The sequence below is a fragment of the Nanorana parkeri genome, unplaced genomic scaffold, assembly GCF_000935625.1.
Source record: "Nanorana parkeri isolate BGI_ZX_2015 unplaced genomic scaffold, ASM93562v1 scaffold169, whole genome shotgun sequence".
Classification (NCBI taxonomy): Eukaryota; Metazoa; Chordata; class Amphibia; order Anura; family Dicroglossidae; genus Nanorana; species Nanorana parkeri.
Genome location: NW_017306437.1, coordinates 966515 through 982605, shown reverse-complemented (window position 1 = coordinate 982605; position 16091 = coordinate 966515). Strand labels below are relative to the sequence as shown.

The 16091-nt window shown below is 45.7% G+C and overlaps 1 protein-coding gene across 2 annotated transcripts; it reads left to right on the top strand.

The window, feature by feature from the left end:
• Positions 1-983: 983 nt before the first annotated feature.
• On the top strand, positions 984-14333 carry TMED4 (transmembrane p24 trafficking protein 4). Of its 2 annotated transcripts, none has more exons than XM_018554683.1 (5): positions 984-1231; positions 11508-11608; positions 11927-12052; positions 13442-13588; positions 14107-14333. In XM_018554683.1, exons 1-5 carry the CDS (start codon positions 1066-1068, stop codon positions 14254-14256), a joined length of 690 nt encoding a protein of 229 aa, XP_018410185.1. In that variant the 5' UTR covers positions 984-1065; the 3' UTR covers positions 14257-14333. The 2 variants fall into 2 exon arrangements, with proteins under 2 accessions (XP_018410185.1, XP_018410186.1); XM_018554684.1 differs by lacking the exon at positions 984-1231 and adding an exon at positions 1353-1360.
• Positions 14334-16091: the final 1758 nt, after the last annotated feature.

The following is a 16091-nucleotide window of genomic DNA, read 5'->3' as shown; positions in this document are numbered from 1 at the left end:
ATTCTACAGGGCCTTCCTATCCAAAAATGTCACATTTTTATGCGTGTGCAAAAATTAAGAATTTGCACCGGTACTAAGGTGGTTAACCCTCCCCCCAGAATTAGATATTTGATGAAAGCAGAGACCCTGTAGAATAAAATCTGTGTCCCCATTTGGTAGATTCAACCCCTCTATTTGTGCTGGCAACCATTATCACTGGAAGTGAAAGAAAATCCCAAATTTGGGGTAGTCACCAGAACAGGAATAGATGGGAAATCATTAAATGGGGCCACTAGTTCTGGTGACTCTGCTGAGCACCAGGGATTTCCCTGTTAGCGGGGACTTCCTTTCACTTCCTGTTGTGACTATGGGACAGGAAGTGCAGGAAAAACTCCCCAATGGAACAAAGATGGCAAAATATAAACCTGATTGCCTGTTAATATTGTTTGTTCCTTTGCATAGGCTGCAGACTACTAACATTTAAAAGTGTAATTTCATAAGATAATTTAAGAGGGGGGGTTTAGGGGCGGAGTTAAGGCCGAGGCAGGGTTGGGGTTAGGTGGGGCAACTGGTGGCGAGTAACTCTTAAGGCCTGACTAGTAGTTTAGGACTTGAAATTTTGAGCCCTGCCTTGGGGGTATTGCTGCCGAAAATATGGATTTCAGATTTGATTTCTGCTGTTCCTGGGCTCCGACAGTGCTCCACCAACTCATATATAAGAAAAGCAATGTACCATCTTTTTTTTCCACCTCATAAGATCAGCAGAGGCGACATGGGTCCTAAAAACCATATTGTTGTCTAATTTTGATAACAGTGAACAGGACAGAGAAGATCCTGCTCGAGCGTGACCAGTGACGTCACCACCCGGCAAGATCCAACATGGCCGCCCAAGAGTGACGTTTCCTTCCAGCGAATGGTGACGTTGCAGCTGTGCTAAGCCAAGCCTCGCTCTGACAGTACGCTAAGCCCCGCCTCTCTGGGCTCCCCAGCCAATCTGTGAGGGCCGTCGTTCCCCAGGTGGAGGCCTGACACGCAAGAAGGCGGTACTGCGCACACACAGGTCTGTTCTGTGGCTACCTGGCCGTCATGTCTCCCCTTGCCCCGGGCTGCGGGTCCCTCCGATCCGCGCTGATGCTCCCGCTGATGGTGCTGTTGTTGCAGCTCGGTCTGTCCCGGGGCCTGTACTTCCATATCGGGGAGACGGAGAAACGTTGCTTCATTGAGGAGATCCCGGATGAGACGATGGTAATAGGTAAGAGCAGCAGGTGTGATTGGGGGGCAGGAGGGCAGGTTACTGTGTTCTGTTACCATGGTAATTGGTGAGAGCAACAGGTGTGATGGGGGGCTGACGGGTTACTGTGTCCTGTTACCATGGTGATAGGTGAGGGCAGCAGGTGTAATTGGGGATTAATAGGACTGTGCTCTCTTACCATGGTGATAGGTGAGGGCAGCAAGTGTGATGTGGGGCTGATAGGCAGACAGGTTACTGTGCATTGTAACCATGGTTATAGGTGAGTGCAGTAGGTGTAATGGGGGGCTAACAGGTTACTGTGCATTGTTACCATAAAGATAGGTGAGAACTGCAGGTGTGATGGGGATGGCAGGCGAACAGGTTAATTTATGCTGTTGCCAGGGTAATAGGTGAGGGAAGCAGGTGTGATGGGGGGTGACAGCACAGGTTACTGTGTTCTATTTCCATGGCGATAGAGGAGGGCAACAGGTGTGATGGGGATGGCAGGAGAACAGGTTACTATGTTGTTCTGGTGATAGGTGATAATAGCGGGGGGGGGATGGGCAAACAAGTGACAACCGGTTACTCCAGGCTGCTCCAGCGATGCGACCTCTGTGCGCTCCCTCGCCGGTGCCGACATCTTCTCCCCGGCTGCGGGGTATTTGTCTATCTTGAATGGCCCGGCCGGGGTGACATAACTCCCGTGGGAGATCCATGCACTATGGTCCTTGGTTACAGCTTTCCCTCCAGCAAGGAGAACAATGAGTAGCAAAGTGGTGACCACCAAATCTGGGGAGGCCAACAGTCACAGGCAGCAGTGCCTTTAGATGACCTCACACAGCAGATAGACGGATTCAAGGTGCAGGGGTGCCCAGGCACAGGAAGTGCAATGCGGTTTTTTTTTTTTGTTTTATTTTTCAAGACATGAAGTACATTTTTCGGGGCCAGTGTAAGTGCAGTTAAGATGAAGTCTTTGAGATGACAAACCTTCACCTTCTCAGTTCCGGGTCCCTTTCCTCACTTCCATGGTGTCCGTTCCAGGTTATGCATTGACTAAACCTGTGCAGAGTGTCCAGGGGTACCGTAGACAGTGCACCATATTGATGGGGTGTTAGGGATGAGGGGGATGAGAGGAAGCGGGGAAGCTCTGACGTGATCTGAAGGCCCCTTTCACACGGGTGGTCCCATCAGGTCCTTTCTCCTGCCTGTTTATTAGGCGGATCTGATCAGAAGCCCGTTTGATATTCTATGGGCAGATGGATATTAGCGGATGCACATCTGATTACCCCCGACTCCGTCTAGGTGCGTTTTGGCGGACCTGATGGTGACGGATCGACTCAGGTCTGCTTATATCTCCAATAGACCAGGGGTGGGTGATTCCAGCTGTGCTTTAACCACAAATCCCATGTCTCTGCCTCTAGGAGTCATGCCTGCAACTGTCAATCTTGCAATGCCCCATGGGACTTGTAGTTCCATAACAGCCAGAGGGCTAGAGTTGCCCACCCCTGCCATAGACCTAACATGGGTCGGTTAGATCAGTTTATTCCTCTATTACAAGATGGAGGAGAAGACTGAACTTCTGTACTGATCCGATTAGCAGGAGATCCGTGCACAAATCCCCTGCTGATTGGAACAGACAGCGCCCATGTGAAAGGGCCCCAAGATTTTTGTCGGTTCAGAGCAGCCTGGCATTCCAGCAGAGGGCGGGGAGGGCTGCCGCAGGTATGGACAGGCGGCTCTAGATTCCTGTATTTTATACCTGCTGGCAGCTTGCTTTCTGTATTAGCAGAAATGTCTCCTCATAGTTCCCCTTTAAAGTGACATCAAAGGCAATGATAATGCTAGCACTTACCTTACATGATGTCTCTTAATCCGATCTTCTTCTTTCCTGATGTTTTCATCTGTCCCTCCAGCGCTGCGGCGGCTCTCCGATCCAGCGCTGACTCCTCTGTCCTTGCAGGCACTTCCGATCCCGCGTTGTCTGCATGCGGGTGCACGCGTCCATAGACTTACCTTGCGTCTCTCCTCGTCTCCCGACCGAAAATTCGAACTGCGCATACGCCCGCCCCAAGATGCTTTGCGGCGGTCAGAGCAGTTTCGGATTTTCGGACGGGAGAGCACGGCGAAGACGGGTTTAAACTGCTATTAAAGCGTTTTGTTGTTTTTTACTTTTTGCATATATCTACTGCTTGCTAGCAGTAGATATATGCAAAAAACCCGGAGGGTTTAGCAACCCTTTTAAGCTCCAGGTCTGAATACTCCATTGAGTTGTAGTTAAAAGTAGGGCTGCAACAACTAATCGACATAATCGATTATAATCGATTATTGAAAAAGTTGTCAACTTTTTCAATAATCGATTAATCGGCTTCCGATCAGTTGGCCCTGTTCACGGCTCCACACAAGCTGCGCGCCGCACCTCTTCTTTTTTTGTGTTTATCCGATTAACCGATTAATCGAACTTAATAATCGGCTAACTAATCGATTTTGAAAATAATCGTTAGCTGCAGCTCTAGTTAAAAGAGAACTATGGGGTAACCTTTTTATCCCATAGTTGTCTTTAGGGTCACAGGAGGACAAAAAAAAAATCTGTAGTTTTTCCCTAATATATTAAAAAATAAAAACCCCAGTGGTGAATAAATACCACCAAAATAAAGCTCTATGTGTCCCCAAAAAAGGGTATAAAATTCATTTCAATACAGCGCTGCATGACGGAATAAATGTCAGTCAAAGTACCGCAGCGCTGAATACTGAAAAATGGCCTGGATGGGAAGGGGGTTTAACACCCCAGATGTCAACTGGTTAAGGGTCAAGAGAGGACATATACTAACCTCCCCCCGTGACCCAAAGCTCAGTATATAGTGAGCTATTGCCCGCAATATACTGACAGTGCCGCAGCAGGGACAGATCCCAATATTACTGTCTGGATCCACCCAGCTGTGTGAGTGACAGCGGGTTCTGCCGATCTAGAGGCAGAGACTGCTGTGCCTGCCCCCTTCGCGGTTAATTTCTCCAGTCAGCGCTGTAGAATCGGAGGGGTGGGGGATCGCTGCGGGGAGCTGTGACTGACAGTCACGGCTCTCTGCAGGGAGCTGATTGAGAAGTGTGTGAGCGACGGTATGTGTTCACTCACTTCCCGATCTTTTGAGCTGACTTGTAACAGTCTCATTGTCACTCGTCGGCTCTAACTATGAGGATGAGGGAAAATCACTCACCTCACAGTTCTCCTTTTTAAAGTGGAACTCCTTGAAGCTCTGCCAAAACAAAGGAAAGACGAAGGCAGAGGACTAGTCGGCAGTATTTCATGTGGTCTCTCTGATCTTTTCCCCAGTGGTGACTTACCATGCCTTGTGTCTGCACTGAACGTAGACTGCCATCTTGGAATAGGCAAGTAGAACGGTGAGCAGTACTATAGTCATATCTACAACTCTCACATCTCCTGACACTAGCAATCGGAGGACGCAGAGACCTAAGCTGGCCATACAAGGGGCAAATTTTGGCTGTTTCCTAATGAACCAGATGAAATTAGCTTGGTGGGTGCCCCTGAGAGCCGCCTCCAGCCAGACATTCTGTAATATGGAAATCGAAGGAGCCGGCACAGAAAATACTCAGCCAATCAGCTGCAGTCACTGTTATATGTTCTGACAACAGTAGCCGCTGGCTTTCGGAATACCATAGCCACAGTGGGAGATTCTTCTGTCCAGACTGTGTAGGTTTAAGATATCTATCTCTAAAGATAGATGGATATCTCTAGAGATAGATAGACGCACACGTATTAGCAGTACTTGTCACTGCCGGTCCCGAGATCGGCTGTGCCTGATGCGGCCGGGACCGGCATGGCTGCTCTGTGACAGGAGATCAAAGGGAGTTCGGTACACGATCTCCTCTCAGTCCCCAAATGCAGGAAGTGATGTATGTTACATCACTTCCTGCATTCACTGTCACTCTCCAGCTACAGAAGTTGATGAAGCTGATCTCTGCTTCATCAGCTTCTCTGGGGGTCCCTAGGTGACATTAGGGGTCTTGAGACCCCTGATGTCTCCATAAAGAGGACCTGTCATGTAAATTGGCTATCACATAGGGTGCTTCTTAGCCCCCCATGTAATAGCAATAAAGTTGTGAAGGAAAAAAAAAAGTAATACACAAATTAAAGAAGCATAAAAAAAAAATAAAGCATAAAAAAGTTTCCCCCACATACACACGCAGATATGCGTCGGGTGCACCTAAGTGTGAAAAAGACTAAACTGATGAGCAATAAAAACGTTTTAAGCGTCGCCTATGGCCAATTTTCAGTGTGGTCGTTTTTTGCAACTTTGCAGGCGCGCGCAATTTTAAGGCTTGACATGTTTGGTGTCTATTTACCCGACGTGACCCCGTCTTTTATATTTTACCAAAAATATGGGTAAGAATAAATATTTTATAACATACCGTAGGGAAACTTTTTTGTTTTTTTTCTTTATTTACTGTACTTTTTTCATTTATATAGTAAAAAAATAACCCCCTCAGTGGTGATTATATACCTCCCAAAAGAAAGCTCTATCTGTCCCTAAAAATTGTTAACATAAATTGCAAGGCTATAGTCCGGTTATGCTCACTGGTGAAATTTTTAAAGCTACTTTTAGGGTCCTGCTTGGGTAAAATCATTTCTAAATTTTCCCTATAACATGGCAGGTTTTAAACCTTTTGAGTTCAGTGTCACTTTAAAAGTTCATTGCCACATGTCAGCGCTATGTTGGTGTGCGGGGTGAACACATGAATGGAATGCTGACTGCACCATGGATGCCTTGCTGTCTATTTTTGGAGCAATCACGTTTCAAGTCTGTGTGAGGAGGTCAGATCATTCAATCCCTATTTACGTAAAGCAGGATATACCTGGGGAAGCTGCTGTAGCATGGTCACCCCATAGTGTGCATTACAGAGAGCAGTCACTGTGTATGATGTAGGGGTCCCTCAGTATGGGCTGGCATGGTGACCATCTTGGATGCTGGCTGTATTTTTGTAAGAAAATTATAATTGGGTAATCAATTGGATCTATTAGTGGAGCTTTAGGGATTAAAAAAAAACAACTAAAACCATACTTTTTTTGGGGGGCCTCAGTCCTCGTTTAGATCACATGTGTACATTTACTAATGTCCTCCTATAACTCAAACTCATCCCCTAGTGAGCTATTATGCTGACAGTGTAGAGCCGGGGTGCAGCCGGGAAGGATCCCGACAACATTGTCAGGATTCACTCCGCTGCCTGATTGACAGTTGGCTCTGCCACTCTAGAGCCAGCTGAGCCCGCCCCCTCCCCTGTCTGTTCCTCCAATGAACGTTAGTCATAGAGAGGCGGGAATCCCTGCAGGGAGTGATGACTGACAGTTACTGCTCTCTGAAGGGAGATTGTGAGTTTTTTGTGATCGCTCAGCTCTTGATCTATAGAGCCGGAGTGTGACAGCTGCAGTGTCACACGCCGACTCTAAGTATTGGGAAGAGAACATTTTACTCTCCCAATACTTCTCCTTTAATTTAAGTGTTTACATCCAGCTGCCCATAGACTAACATTGGGCTTCCGATCAGATCCTCACAAAAATTAAAGTGCCCATGTGAGAAGAGCCTTAAGCTACTCATAGGTACTGCAGTGTAATGGGGGCTATAAATGAGTATACTCGTTGATGAAAAGCTTAGTATTTATGGGACTTGTATTTGCCTCTAATTCGAACTAAGACCTTTTTGCTTTTGTTCAGTTTTGGGGCCTGAAGCTGTACCTCTTATTCTGTTAAAAAACAAAGAAGTCAAGGCAACTGGACTTGCTGTATTTTCCTTCATATTTCACTGGTCATCCGACCAGCTTTCTCAATTCAATTTTGAATTGAGAAAGCTGGTCGGACGACCAGTGAAACGTCAAGAAAAATACAGTAAGTCCAGATGCCTTGATTTATTTTATTAAAGATATACCATGACCTGGATGAATGACAACCTTCTACAGATATATCATGACCTGGATGAATGACAACCTTCTACAGATATACCATGACCTGGATGAATGAGAACCTTCTTCAGATATACCATGACCTGGATGAATGACAACCTTCTACAGATATGCCATGACCTGGTCGAATGACAACCTTCTACAGATATGCCATGACCTGGTCGAATGACAACCTTCTACAGATATGCCATGACCTGGTCGAATGACAACCTTCTTCAGATATGCCATGGCCTGGTCGAATGACAACCTTCTTCAGATATGCCATGACCTGGTCGAATGACAACCTTCTACAGATATGCCATGACCTGGTCGAATGACAACCTTCTACAGATATGCCATGACCTGGAGGAATGACAACCTTCTACAGATATACCATGACCTGGTCGAATGACAACCTTCTACAGATATGCCATGACCTGGTCGAATGACAACCTTCTACAGATATGCCATGACCTGGTCGAATGACAACCTTCTACAGATATGCCATGACCTGGTCGAATGACAACCTTCTACAGATATGCCATGACCTGGTCGAATGACAACCTTCTACAGATATGCCATGACCTGGTCGAATGACAACCTTCTACAGATATGCCATGACCTGGTCGAATGACAACCTTCTACAGATATGCCATGACCTGGTCGAATGACAACCTTCTACAGATATGCCATGACCTGGTCGAATGACAACCTTCTACAGATATGCCATGACCTGGTCGAATGACAACCTTCTACAGATATGCCATGACCTGGTCGAATGACAACCTTCTACAGATATGCCATGACCTGGTCGAATGACAACCTTCTACAGATATGCCATGACCTGGTCGAATGACAACCTTCTACAGATATGCCATGACCTGGTCGAATGACAACCTTCTACAGATATGCCATGGCCTGGATGAATGACAACCTTCAGACCTGTACCTCTTATTGGATACCAGTGTCTACTATACAACTCTGTTGGTGTGCTTAACTTCAGCTTACTATCACCTGTAGCCTCCGGAGTTCCTCCACTTGATAGATGTAGCTTGGTAGTCAGTGACTAGGCTAAGGACCACTGATGTCATCACATCTAGTGCAAGTCCATTTACCTGGAATAGATACGAGGACACCGAGGGAGATACCAACGCCGAAGAGAGAGATGAGAACTCGCCATCACAGGACCGAGGATCAGATGAGTATATCTTCTTTATTCCGGCCCCTAGACCAAAACAAACAGTTAACCCTTCCACTGTAAGGGTTAATTGTTTAATCGGAGCTCCTTTTTAAATTTCACAGCCTCTCATAGAAGTCAAAGGCTGAACGCAGGGTAAACACGTGCATGCGTGGCAGCATTTGACCGTGAGTGCAGACTGTCTTCATTGGGTGTTGTGCGCCCATGCCCGTGATGACGCAAGTCTGATGTATACCCATGTACATCTACATACAGCCATTCACTTTGGGGGGGGGGGCACGTATGGCTCCCTGGCACGGTGATATGCTGGAATTTACATTGTTTGGTCACAAGTGGACATATACATGAGGACTAATTGTCTGTGAGCCCTGACGCCTATTTTAGGTTAGCTCAGTCATACTCGTTTACTGTCTTGGAAGATTCCTGTCCTTGCATGTTACATTCGGTTTTAGGTCAGCCAACAATGTAGCACAATGACCTGTCTGGTTTGATACGAATTAAACAGATTGTGTAGGTAGGCTCTCGCATTACATAGCTTTGGTAATATGGAGGCCATTGCACAGAGGTTGTACAATCGGACTACAACTTGTATAGCCAGTTTGAAACAATTCAGGTTCATTTTAGAATACAGTTCTCTGTGCTCTGCGTAGAATGTGTGGAAAGTCTTACACGTATGTCACCCATATGCTAATATTTGACTTGTTGGAAGAATAAAAGTTTTTACAAATATTTATTTAAAGGCAGATTTCTTAGCTTGGGAAGTTTGTAGAGTTCTACATGGGTGGTAATCCACAGATGTCACTAAGGCAGCCTTTATCAACCAGGGAGCCAGGACTTCCTTCGGTGCCTCAGAATGTTAGTACAGCGTCATGCCTCACCGCCTGTGTCGGCAGAGGCAGCGGGGATCGGAGGGGGACACAGAGCCGATCCAGCTGCCAATTCCCAGCGAGAAGGAGAAAGCTGTCAGGAGGGTGGGACTTCATTATCGTTAAATATTTACTAATCCTTCGCTGTGCTGAGCAAACAGAGTGATCACTTGGTGTTTGTAAATGACTGAAGACATAGAGGGGAATTTATGAAAACTGGAGCAGACAAAATCTGGAGCAGCTGTGCATGGCAACTAATCCAGCTTCTCTCTTCAGTTTGTTCACTTAAAATTTGAAAATGAAAGATCGAAGCTGATTGGTTGCCATGCACAGCTGCTCCAGATTCTGCCTGCTACAGTTTTGATAAATTCCTCTCGCAGTGATTACTATGTCCCCAGTTATGAATAAACAGGAAGTGCTATACATCACTTCCTGTTTTTATGAATGAGGACATAGTAAATATTTACTATCTGCTCACTTTATGAATGAACAGGAAGCCGCTCAGTACAGAAGCTTCCTGTCCATTCATGATCAAGTTGATACGAAATATTTCTTGTCTCCAGATTGTGAATGAACAAGAAGCCTCTGTACTGAGAGCTTTCCTGTTCATTGAGTGCTGGGGCCGCAGAAAACAATCTATTCTATTCTAAAAGGGAATTATCAGGGGTCTGTTCAGACTCCTGATATTTCCCAGAAGCCCCTAACCGTAAAAAATAAATACAAATAATAATTTTTAAAATGTTCTAAAGGTTGGGGAAAAAAAGTAATTCTCGGTTTCGTCCTGACAAATATTAAAGTTTCAGTCTAAAATTTTAATTTCGGTGCATCCCTACTTTACAAGGGTGCCATGCCTGAAAAAAGGTTGATAAATCTTGCACATGAGTGTAAGCAATCCTAATATTAATGTATGGCTACTGCAGCAGTCAGGATTTAAAAGAGAACTATGGGGGTCAGTGTTTTGACCCATAGTTCTCTTTAGGGTCACGGGAGAACATATACTAACCTCCTACCATGCAATGCTGTCATGATCCACCCAGCTGTGTGAATGACAGCGGGCTCTGCCTATCTAGAGGCAGAGCCAGCTGTGCCCGCCCCCTCCCTGGTCTGTCCCTCCTGTCAGCGCTTGAGGACCGGTGAGAGGGGGAAATCCCTGCGGGGACTGACAGTTACGGCTCTCTGCAGGGAGATGATCGAGAAGCGAGCGGAAGGTATGTGTTCGCTCACTTCCCAATCTATTGAGCCTGGGGGGGCGTGTCTGAGCGGACGTCTAAAGACGCCCGCTCAGATCTAGAGAGCTCGGGCCGGCCGTTTTTTTACTACGGCCGGCCCGGAGGTGGTTAATCCTTTTATGGATCCTTTAGGCAAACCTTTTGTATATGGATTGATCTGTTTTGTATCCAGTCATCCAAAATACTGTTGCGTATATTTGGGCATTTAGATCCTTCTGAGTGACTTGCTGAGGTATTCGGTTCTGTATAGTAGTGGTATAGTGAGATTCCTTTTTGTGTAGCATTGGGGGACCCTCGGATGATTTCCCCTTTTTTGTTTCTTCTGTTTTTAAGTACTTTAAAACAATTTTTCATCATTCTCATCTTTGTAAATTGTTTCTGATACAAAATAACATAGACCTCCAGATGCCTGAACCTATATTTAATTAGCTTATGGTGAAACTACAATTCCCATGATGCATCTCTCTCCTGGAGTCATGTCTGTGGCTGTGAGAATCTTGCAATGCCTCATGGGAGGGCCAGAGTTTGGCTACCCCTGATTTACGCTAAACTGTGTGGATGGAGGAATCCCCCGCTTGGCCAACTTCAGTATTTTGCTAGTCGGCCCCGCTGGATGTCAAAATACCTGAACAATCTGATTGGATGTCGGCATTGTTCAGGTGTTTTGACAGCCAGCGGGGCCAACCAGCAAGATACTGAAGTTGGCCCAGGTGGAGATTCCTCCATACACACAGTTTAGCGTAGATGGAGGAATCTGTTGCACTTTTTCCATCTGACCATAGAAAGTCTGCAGATAATCTATAGGTGTATGGCCGGTTTAAGAGAGTCACATTAACGAGGACACCGACAGGAGTACAATCCTGATGTTGTAATCTTTTCCTTGGCTGGAGTTGGGATTTTATTTACTTGCAGTAGTAATACAAGTTTATACACTAGAGTTTTTTTTTTTAATGTAACTTTTGGTGTCTAGTCTGTTTATAAAGAGATGTATGTATGTGCGTATTGCAAAAAAAAATGTCAGTCCTTTTTATTAAACTTCATTCTTTTCCCTCTAGGGAACTACAAGACTCAGCTTTGGGATAAACAGGCAGAAACCTTCCTTCCTTCTACCCCAGGCCTGGGTATGCATGTCGAGGTGAAGGACCCCGATGGGAAGGTAACATAAGATTGCTGTTTCTGCTTCTAACTATCTGATATAGGAATTTCCTCTACTGGTCAGCACCATCTAGGGGTTGCTAGTGCCATTCAGAAATCATCAACTTTTATAAATGAACATTTTGTATTTGCTCAGGAGCTGAAAGCTGTTTGTCCCAGGCCACAGGTCCTAAGTTTCATTATACAGATTTTTATTTTTTATCTAAATCTGCATTATTGTCACCTTTTCCTCTTACGATGTACACGTCTATGTTCCTGTTTTTTCTTTATTGTTGTCTTACTAGAAACTATTTTGTTTTGATATTTTCCCCCGTGTCAGGTCATTCTCTCCAGGCAGTATGGATCAGAGGGACGCTTCATCTTTACATCTCACACCCCAGGGGAACACCAGATCTGTCTGCACTCAAACTCGACAAGAATGTCTCTGTTCGCTGGAGGAAAACTGGTGAGGCCAGTCACACGATGGACAACTTTATGGATGATCTAGTTTAAAATAGTGACATTGCATATGGACTCCCCTGTGTATGTAGTTAATCACAAACCACACACTGACACCTAGTTATTAATGTTACCATAATCATTGATAGGATTGTTTACAGTGGAACTGATCTCAGGGCGAGCACTAAATACATATAGAAAACTAGGGACGCACAGATACTTTTCGAGTACCAGTGCAGATACTTGGCATTATCATGAGAACTACCAGGGTTGCAGCGGTTGTAGCTGGGACCTGGCTCTGGCACTCCACCACTGTCCTGAAATCATTATCCTGTATTGTTTTAGAAAAACTGTCACATGACAATAAACAAAAATGTATCAGTACTCGTACTTGTAAGTACTCGGCAAGTACCAGTACTCGTACTTGTAAGTACTTGGGCAAGTACCAGTACTCGTAAGACTGGCATCTGTGCATCCCTTTATTTATATTTATAAAAACAAAATCATATATTAAACAGAGATGTACAAATCCCAGGAGCTCCGTGTGCTCCTTACAAATGACAGCTGTCTGCTAACTTTTGAATTTTTCTCTAGTGTAGTCTTGCAGCTCAAAAGTATCGGTACTTGTACCGAGTACTGTACTTGGTATCTGTGCAACCCTATAGAAAACTGTTCTACTTCGTAATGAATTTGTAATTTTGTGTAGCCAGTGTGATCCACAACACCACCGCCAGATCTTCAGCCTTCTCCGAGCAGCTAGAACGCTGTAGGTCAAGAACAGCACCGGCTTGCTGACTGGACAGTGAAAGAGAAGCAGAACACTAAGGCCCATTTCAGGGCCGCCTGTCAGTTTTTCAGGCGGACCTGATCGGATGCCCAATGTAAGTCTATGGGCAGACGGGTCTAAATGGACAGGCGTCTTTTAACACCCGGTTACCCTAGACTCTGGCCAGGTCAGCAGAAACAAACGGAACAGTGCTTCATTTTGCCGGACCTGATCATGCCAGATTGGGGGTAATCTGTTGTAAACAGACATGTCTGTTTACATGCAATTTCTCATAGACTGATATGGGTTTTGGCAGTGTTATTTCTTTAGCGGAGACATCTGCTCCAATCAGGAGGGGATCCTTGCATTGATCAGCCCATGTGAAAGGTGCCTAATAAATTCTAACACCTCTGCATTTTCCTGTCTGCATGCTTATTGATGGCTCGTGTACGCTGTGGGCCTTAACTGGCTGCTAGTGCTGTCCCTCCCTTTTTCCCCTTTAATGTTCCCCTTAACGTCTTTATTGCCAACTTGGAGTCTAAAAGGGGGTTTATCATAATCCGAGGCAAATATATTTGTTTTGTAGCTTTAATCGTGTGTGCCCTGACTTTATCCTTTTCCTGTTCATAGCGAGTTCATTTAGACATCCAGATTGGAGAACACACCAATAATTACCCTGAGATTGCAGCAAAGGACAAGCTGACAGAATTACAACTCCGAGTCAGACAGCTGCTGGATCAAGTGGAGCAAATTCAAAAGGAGCAGAACTACCAGAGGGTGAGAGGAAGAAGCTGTGGTTAAAGTAGAACTCCAGGATTGTGTGTGTGTGTATATACAAGTTTGCAAAAGGATGTCACCAGCACACCATTTAAGTGAGATCAACAAAAGTCCATTTATTAATGGAATACTGTCATTGCAGTACAAGTGCTCTCAGGGCCGCACAGGGTCCCCTTCATCAGGCTCAGAATGACGCAACCAAAATGTTCAGTACCCTTTAAATAGACATACCCAAACATATGCCTTTAGGCAATCCATTAAGACTCATCTCTTTAGGGAAGCCTATCCCACCTCAAACTAACCACTGAACCATCACGTTCCTAAACAATTCATCCCCACACAGCTCCCTCCTCATGTATCACTTCCACCTCCCTTTTAGATTGTAAGCCCTCGGGGGCAGGGCCCTCCTTCCCATCTTGTCTTGAATTGTATTGTGATTGTAATGTCTTCCTTATATTGTAAAGCGCTGCGGAAACTGTTGGCGCTATATAAATCCTTTCATTTTCATTTCTTCACAGTACCGCGAGGAGAGGTTCCGCCTAACCAGCGACAGCACTAACCAACGGGTCCTCTGGTGGTCCATCACCCAGACTGTCATCCTCATCCTCACTGGCATCTGGCAAATGAAACATCTGAAGAGCTTTTTTGAGGCCAAGAAACTTGTGTGAAGCATCTACCTCTGTCCCCAACTTTATACTGTACCCCCTGCACATACAGAAACAATCCTGGCTGCACCCACACCCCCCACATTACGGTCTTCTGGCTCACGTACATTGGATTGGTAACCTTTGTACGTTAACTCTCCTAAAACAATTAACGCCAGCGGGCCGATATCCAGAACGGTACATTTCCTGTAGATGGGACACTTTAGCTGCTGGCAGGCAAAGACGGACCGGAGAGTCGGTGTAATGAGGGTTATCTTAGAACTAGTGAGTTATATCTTCTCTCGTGTTTGTAGCTGGAAGATCTTTGAGCTCCTAATTTTCCCTCCTCACCCGCCTCCTATAAAGCCTTTGTCTGCCACCCCAATATCTGCATCCACTTCAAACTCAAATATTTTTTTTAAAGCTCACCACGCGCATTACAATCTGATTGTACAATCTCCTTTCGATCTGCCTGATTGGATACAACTCGATTGGATAGATTAGATTGTACAACCAGATTGTAGCTTGTAGTGTGACCCTAATAGCCTCTACAGCCAGCTGTTTCTATGAATCAGTAACTTGGTGGACTTTTATTTATTCACAATACTGCTCCCTATACGATGAGCTAATCAGATCACGGCGACCAACGTAGTCAACTTCCAGAACTCTTTCACTGCATTGGAATAAAGGGCCCTGTGTGTAAAGGAAAGTGGGGGTGTTGTGGCACTTTTCTTCCTCCAATTCTTTATATGCGAGGCCCGTGGGGATGAGTAGTTCATTCAATGTATGGATTACAGATGACTGTCTGCTTCTTGAGGAGAAAGATTCGATCTCTGTCGGCAGCCTGTAATAGTTTTATTTTTCAATGTAGCTTCACTGTAACTCCTGTATATAAGGCAAGGTAACTATCTGCAAGAATATGGGGTTCGGGGGGCCCCCGGAACACGCGCTTTCATCCATAGCAACCATGTGTGCAATAGCTCTGCTGCTGAAACGTCATTTATTGGTTGCAGTTAGTTGCAGCGACATTGCTTAATTAGCTGTATCTGTTATGCAGTTATGTCAGTTAAAGGGGAACTATCCTAAGTTCCTCTCCAGCGATGCATCACTGTGAGCTCCCTCACTGGCCTCTGACATCTTTGCCCAGTCTTCTGCCATATACAGGATCCTCGGCCATCTTGATTGGCTGCGCTTGGAGTTCATTCATCTCAGCAGATGTCAAGATTGTTCACTGAGCTGCAGATTGTACTAACCTCCCCTCCAGGGATGCATTGCCGTGAGCTCTCTCATTGGCCACTGACATCTTTGCCCGGTCTTCTTAAGGACACGGAATCTTCAGCCATCTTGATTGGCTGCGCCGGGAGTTCATTCATCTCAGCAGATGCTAAGATTGTACACGGAGCTGCACATTGTACACTGAGCTGCAGATTGCACTAAGCTCCCCTCCAGAGATGCATCGCTGTGAGCTACCTCTCTGGCCACTGACATCTTTGCCCGGTCTTGCCCAGGACCTTCGGCCATCTTGATTGGCTATGCTGGGAGTCCATGCCGAGATTGTACACAGAGATGCAAGTGCATCGCGAACAGGCAGGAGAGAATCTTTCTTTTGCAGAAGCGACTTAAGCTGGCTATACACTGTGGGTTTTGCTGTCGGCACCCTTTCGGCCGGTATCCCTCGATCAGCTGAACAAAGGATCCGGTCAGAAATTCTTTGTACGAATTGCGTTGGCGGCCAATAAGCTGCCGCCTCTGTTTGGGTATTCTGACAGTGGCCGGCGGCCGCTGTCCGAGTACCAAAGAAACAGTGGGGATTCCTTGATCTACGCACACGTAGCATTGATGGAGTTATCATGGAGGAA

Excerpts from the sequence above, each read along its gene's own strand:
- TMED4 (XM_018554683.1), top strand. The coding sequence starts at position 1,066 with ATGTCTCCCCTTGCCCCGGGCTGCGGGTCCCTCCGATCCGCGCTGATG. Across the intron at positions 1,232-11,507 it reads GGATGAGACGATGGTAATAG|GGAACTACAAGACTCAGCTT; the intron begins GTAAGAGCAGCA and ends TTTTCCCTCTAG. Across the intron at positions 12,053-13,441 it reads TGTTCGCTGGAGGAAAACTG|CGAGTTCATTTAGACATCCA; the intron begins GTGAGGCCAGTC and ends TCCTGTTCATAG.